This window comes from Agrilus planipennis, unplaced genomic scaffold, assembly GCF_000699045.2.
Source record: "Agrilus planipennis isolate EAB-ADULT unplaced genomic scaffold, Apla_2.0 scaffold44, whole genome shotgun sequence".
NCBI lineage: Eukaryota > Metazoa > Arthropoda > Insecta > Coleoptera > Buprestidae > Agrilus > Agrilus planipennis.
The window spans coordinates 1,383,790-1,390,784 of NW_020438939.1; the positions used below are offsets into that span (position 1 = coordinate 1,383,790).

General features: G+C 35.5%; 1 protein-coding gene across 2 annotated transcripts; it reads left to right on the plus strand.

Annotated features, from left to right (window-relative positions):
• The first annotated feature begins 1,205 nt into the window (after nucleotides 1–1,205).
• On the plus strand, nucleotides 1,206–6,790 carry LOC108733548 (facilitated trehalose transporter Tret1-like). 2 transcript variants are annotated; one of them, XM_018464732.2, is made up of 3 exons: nucleotides 1,206–1,409; nucleotides 1,609–1,827; nucleotides 3,685–6,790. In XM_018464732.2, the coding sequence occupies exons 2-3, from the start codon at nucleotides 1,776–1,778 to the stop codon at nucleotides 5,016–5,018; spliced, it is 1,386 nt and encodes a 461-aa protein (XP_018320234.1). In that variant the 5' UTR covers nucleotides 1,206–1,409; nucleotides 1,609–1,775; the 3' UTR covers nucleotides 5,019–6,790. The 2 variants fall into 2 exon arrangements, with proteins under 2 accessions (XP_018320234.1, XP_018320235.1); XM_018464733.2 differs by lacking the exons at nucleotides 1,206–1,409; nucleotides 1,609–1,827 and adding an exon at nucleotides 3,065–3,543.
• Nucleotides 6,791–6,995: the final 205 nt, after the last annotated feature.

Below are 6,995 nucleotides of genomic sequence, written 5' to 3' on the forward strand. Positions count from 1 at the left end.
ATATGTAATAATAAAATTGTTACTTCTTATTAGTCTCTAGATTAGAGAAGTCGCCTGCTTCAACTTTTTACAGTCATTTAATAAAATAATTGTTTTTAAAAATAAAGTTTCATTGATTGACAAGATAATTGCAACAGGATGTTTTTTTCCACTGTATTGTATCGTATTCCATAAATAAATATACTCCAATTAAAAATTGCGATAAGTAGTGATAGTTAAAATACTACCAGTGCAATTACTAAACGTTTACCAAACGAAAATAAAATCTGTTAGAGTAAACACACATAGATCATCATCGGACGGACGAAATAAAGGCTCTATTACACGGCGCGTGAAGCGTCAATCCACCCTGTGTCCAAAGGGGGGGACAGAACGGCACTACATACATATTCGTTTTTATAATAACTCCATCTCGAACGCGCAACCTCCAGTGTTGAGTAAAAAGACAAACGGAAAGTTAATTGATCCTCCTCGAAGAAATAAAATCAACTTGGTAATAAATATCCAAAATATAAAAGGAAATGGTGTGGCATGTACAGAGGTCAAGGACGTTTCGTCACAGGAGATAGATGCTTTTTCCGTTGTAGGCTCAAATAGGACCATCTCCATCCATTCGTCTCAATGCAAAAAATGCCAATCAAAAATTAAATACCTACTCTATTCAAATTCCGTAGAGAAAAAAAAACTTTTGGGTGTTTCATTCCCACCAGCCACTAATGGTGGTAGGCGGGCAGTCCCACCGGACTATGTCGGAAGGGCGGAAGGCCCTCTTCAGCCTCCTATCAGGAATTGTAGAAATGGGTGGGTGGTGGTTCGGGTGAGAAAGATGAGACGGACGAAATGAAGACAGAAGAGAATGAAAGATTATCTGTGGAATATTACTGCCTCAGCATTTGCCTAAGTGATCCAAGGAAACCACAGAAAAACTTGGACCAAGGCAGACGGACCCGGAATCGAACCGGCGTCCNTACATGTTATTCAATTACTGCTGCAAAAGTTGCCTTTAGGAACTGAAGTTCGAGTGCAAAAGATTGTTCGAGAGGCACTTAAAAGAGACCTCCATCCTGTGGGTATGTTAAAGAAAACAATTAAATTTAAAGGAATTGTTTGTAAATAGGTATGCAACACATCGTACACTTCATCATAAGAAATTGCTGATACTAACTACGTAATACTATTTTGCCCTGTGCTGACGACACTCATAATTTCTTTTATATATAATATTAGGGTAGATAAAACACCCAATAGTCAGCCATACACTATTACTCGGTATAGTGTACCTCAACAGTAACATTTAAAAGAATCCGTGTCGTTTTATTGGTTTATTTGCAGTGCCGTCAAAAACATCTCTACTGGTGTAGCTGTTGCAATTTTAAATGCTACAAGCAAAAAAACATGTCGAGTTTTTGGTAAGTTTTTCTTTGGATTTATTACAATTTCTTATGGATTATGATAGTACGAAAATACAAAATGTTTATTTAGTGATAATTTATGGTCTCACAAAAATGACTCGTCTGCGGTGCATAATAATAGACTTACTGCATTTCAAAGTTTAATTAATTTAAATACAATAAAATTACATAATTGACATTTTTTATTTCATTTTAGATTTTCCTGATACGGTATCTAAAAATTTCGCTAATCGAAAGTTAATAAATAAAATACTTGAATGATTTGTTAAATTAATAGATAGGAACAGCATCAATTTAATTTGATTAGTAAGTCATTCAAGTTGATTAGTTGACTTTGAGGTGATAAACAGAAAAAAAGTGACGATGTTGCAGGGACTCAAAAATCGAGGATACCTGCTAGCAGCAGTTATGTCCTGTAAGTACGATAGGTACCTAAGATTACACTTCACAAGTAGTCCAGATAGTATGGACAGTATACAAATTATCCTGAGTGCTTTCGTTTCGGAGATATTCAAAATGGCGCAGAACACTGCAACAACCTATTTATTTATTTAGCGGGAATTTTATGGAAATGATGCATTTTAGACATAATATACGGTTAACAATGTGGAAAAAAGGGCGGAAGAACTATTAGGGGAAGATCAATTTGGGTTTAGAAGAAATAGAGGAACGCGGGAGGCCATTTTAGCTTTACTGTACATAGGATTTGTAGATTTAGAAAGAGCTTTTGACAATGTTAAATGGGACAAGATGTTAAATATACCTAAAAATGTAAGGATGAGTTACAAATAGAGAAGAGTGATACTTAGTTTATATAAAAAGCAACAGACAGTTATAGAGCTGGGGCTGCAACGTAGAGAAGTAAATATTAGGAAGGGAGTCAGACAGGGATGCACATCGTCACCGCTACTTTTTAATCTATACATCGAAGACGCCATCAACATCATTAAAGACAGTACAGCTGTAGGGATAGATATACAGGGGCAAAAAATTAGTATGCTTAGATTTGCAGATGATATAGCAGTATCAGCAAGGATGACCTAGAGATAGCTTTAAATAAAATGGAAGCGGCACTGACAGATCGGTACTGGATGAAAATAAATAAAAGTAAAACTAAAATACTGGTACGCAAGGGAAGAAAAGGTAGGGAAAAGGCGAATATAAAGGTAGGAGACGAAAAATTACAAGTGGCTGATTCTAGATATCTAGGAAGTCAGGACAGAAGGAATAATAGGGATATAAAGCAGAGGATAGTGCGGGGTCGTGTCGCCTTTAATAAAAAGAAGTCGCTTCTATGCTCGCGAACGGTTAATTTAAAAATTTGAAAAAGATTGTTAAAGGTGTATGTTTGGAGCACGGCGCTGTACGGGTGCGAAACATGGACAGTGGGCGCAGCGGAAAAGAAAAGGTTAGAAGCGTTCGAAATGTGGTGTTATAGGCGAATGATGAGGATAACGAGGATAGAAAAGATTAGAAATGAAGAGGTATTAGAAAGAATAGGAGAACAGAGGACTCTATGGAAGACAATAAAAAATAGGCGAGATAGGTTGCTAGGACACCTTCTTAGGCATGAAGGTCTAGTCAGAGACATATTAGAGGCAGAAATAGGAGTTAGGAGGTGCAGAGGTAGACCTATCTTAGATTACTGCTCGCAAATAGTTAAGGCTGTGGGTTGTTCTAGTTTTAGGGAAATGCGAAGTTTAGCTTTAAACAATCGTAATTTAGACAATACTCGACAGGATTACCGGCTGGCAACGTATACCGTTGTATTTAGGAGAATTTTCTGAACAAAACTGCGTAAAAAAATTTAATCCGAATAATTTTTCCCATATTGTCTGGGCTACTACCCTTTCCCACCCATTTTGCTACTCATAAAGTAACTACCTAATTTCTGTGTTATTGGAATCTTGCGTTATAAAAGTAGAAAGCTCAGATAGTACTCCGGTTAGCAGTTTTCTGTTCGTACTAGAAATGCTAGTTTCTCTAAATTTGTTTATTTATTTTTACTAATTTTGTTTGACGGACATGCCTCTAAACATAAAGTCACGATAAAGAAAACATCAGCTTTATTATCCTTTATTTCCTAGTCTGTCTGTGATGCAACATCAACAACAAAAAACACCATATAAAGGTGACTAAGCATACAGATACTAGAAAGCCAAAATGATATTCTTGTCTGTAACCTCAAGCATTATATAAAAGTAAATAAAAATAGAAATTCTTGTTAAGTCCAGGTACGGTAATTTGCTAATATTTTCTACTTATTTTTTAGGTAATTTAGCTGCATTCTCCGTTGGGCTAATCTTAACGTGGACATCTCCCGTGCTACCAAAAATGAATAACAGTACAGGAATTTTGAATGAAAATCCTTTCGATAAACCTATTACCGACGAACAGCAGTCCTGGATAGCATCTCTTTCATCCGCTGGAGCCATTTTTGGACCATTTATTGCAGGATTCCTTGTCGATAGAATTGGACGTAAATGGACTTTAGTTTACGCATCTGGGATTCCCATGACAACAGCATTTTTAATGTTGGCATTCAGTAAAACCCCAGTTCTATACTACGTGGCGAGGTTGATCGGCGGTTTGGGTATGGGGGTAGTTTATGCTGCTTTGCCCATGTACATAGGAGAAATATCTGAAACATCAATAAGAGGAACTCTGTCGTCGTTTTTCAATATTTTTACAGTTAGTGGAGAACTACTTACTTACGCGTTGGGACCTTACATATCGGTTATGTGGTTTAGTATAATTTGCGCTATATTTCCTGCCGCTTTCGTGATGTTGTTCTCGTTCTTTCCGGACAGCCCTCACTATTTTATTTCAAAAAACAATATTCCTGCTGCTGAATCATCCCTTGCAAAACTTAGGGGCACGAACATAGGAGGAATTGAAAAAGAATTTGCTGTAATTAAAGAATACGTGGAAAACGATATGAATAGTAGAGGCTCAATAATTGATGTATTAAAAAGCCGTGCATTGAGGAAATCCCTACTAATATGTTTGGGGCTGGTTGCCTTACTGCAGTTGTCGGGTATCCAAGTTGTTTTAACATCCGCGACGGATATTTTTAACGCTTCTGGAGGCTCCTTAGATTCCAACATTTCTTCCCTTATAGTAGGGTTAGTCCAGTTGGCTACAGGTTTTACTACCCCTGTTTTAGTAGACCGAATAGGGAGGAAGATGTTGCTTTTGGCATCAGCAATTGGAATGGTCATATCAGAAGTGCCACTAGGGATTTACTTCTATTTAAAAGAAAATGACTATGACGTGAGCAGTATTGGATGGTTACCTGTTGCTTGCATGATTGGTTACATTATCACATGTAATTTCGGCTTTGGCACGGTACCATGGACGGTCATGGGCGAGATATTCCCAACTGATGCGAAAGCCGCTGCTTCTACAATTACAGCAAGCTTTTGCGCATTTATGGCTTTTATTGTGGTCAGAGTTTTCACTTATGTACAAGATGCTGTTGGACTCAGTGTGACCTATTGGATTTTTTCAGCATTCTGTTTCTCAGGAATATTTTTCACCCAATTCTTTATGATAGAAACGAAAGGGAAAACGTTTGCCGAAATTCAAGTGATATTGAACCGATGAAACTGTTATTGTAGTGGTTGCTTGCCCAACTTAGTTCTGATCAAGCGCGGATAGGGATGAAACGATACATTTAAATACAAATACTTAATTGATACCTTCTTTTCGATACCAAATGCTTTTGGTACAGATTCTTTTAAAGCAAGTAATTGGTAGGTATCGATAAAAAGTACTCGTTACGCTACTCATTTAGTTCTAAAAATTTTTTTTTATTAGACCGTTTTGTATGCAACATTCATTTTTTTACAGTAGGTAGCCTTAAACTTTCTGTTTGGTGGTTGTATTCCGCGTATTTTCAACCACATATAACTAGTACTTACTGTTTTCAAAATCTAACATTCTACCATAACCACGTCAAGAAATCAAGGAAACATCTTGGAAAATTACTATTTGTAGGTGATGCTATGAAAGGGGACTTTCTTTGTTAATTTCTAAAAATAAAAAAGTAAACTAAGGGCTGCCTATAGATTACGTAACACAAATAATTGGGAGAATGGGTTCAGTCAAAGTCACTCTATTATAACATGGGGAAGTTGGAGGTCACTGTTTATAATACGTAAATGAGCCTTGGAAGTTAGATTTTTTCAAAAGTCCAAGGGATTGCAGACTTGAGTATTTGATATTACAATAATTTCAGCGGGTTCTTAAGAAAAAGAGTCTTAACGGTCAGACAGACAAACAGACAGACAATCAAGTGACTCCATTAGGACTTCTTTTTCCTTTTGAGGCAGGAAACCCTCAAAAAAAAAAAAAAAATTTATAATTTGTTATATTTTGCAATTTATACGCCAGCGCATCCTTCAATTGTCATGCTTAAGGCTGGAACGTAAAGGAAGGTATCTCGCATTCGTTTGCCAAAAACAGGCACATAATATACTTTAAAAATACAAACGTCCGTGCTTGCTTCGAAAATATTTTTACTCGCAATTTAGGGTCCACTTTGTTTCAGGAATCTTTACAGTACAAGTGCTACGAAACGACATAAGCTTGAAGGAAGGAAGCAACCCGTGCGTTACGGTTCTTTTACAATGATGAAGGGGGTCAAAAATTGATGAATTTTGCGTTACATAATTTATGGATAACTACCAACCCCCAACTATTTTGTACTAGCGTTATTTAAATTTTAATCCAACCTACTCATCAAAAAATATCGATACACTAATAGGTATCAGGTATCACCACTCGTCATTCAATATAGAAGGAGTATGGATCCTTTCTTTAAGTACAATTGCCAAGGGAAAGTATCGATACTCACATGACGTCGTTTCATCCCTTGATAATTACATAATTTCTACTAGTTTTTTTGTTATACTTTAATTACTACTGGTATTATAGACTGAATAAGAAAAAATAACAAATAAGATAATTTTTAGACGGTTTCGTAATATAATAATTGATTGATAAATACAGGATTAGGTTAAATAATAAATTATATTCATAAATAATAAATAAACGGTTGTATGTATCCTAATTAAATTTACCGAACAAAGAGAACAAAAAGGGAATCTTCTCCAGTGTATTATATAAATAAATAAGTATGTAAATAGATAAATATCATTCGTCTAAAATGAGAGAAGGAGTGGTAAGTATTGTTGTCATTGATCTTGCAACTTATTAAGGGTGAATATTGTTTTCCCCCTCAATTGAGGCGTGGGTATGCATCTGAAGATAGTGGGAACAAGAACGAAATAAATTGAAGGAAGAATTAAAAGAAATATGAAATATTAATCTGAAAATTCATTTTTGAATTTTTTACCCACTTCACGCTACCTCAAATTAATAAGGGGCGGGGGTGTGACAAATATATGAATATTTATGGATAAAAAATTCAAAAATGAATTTTCAGATTAATATTGCATATTAAACTAACTCACTTCTAAAAGTTGTCTAAATTGTATGTAGGTATGTTTAATTAAAAGAAAATTTTAAACAAAATTCCAAAATGCTGAAAGAAAATGTTGAAAAAAAATTCGGCAAAAA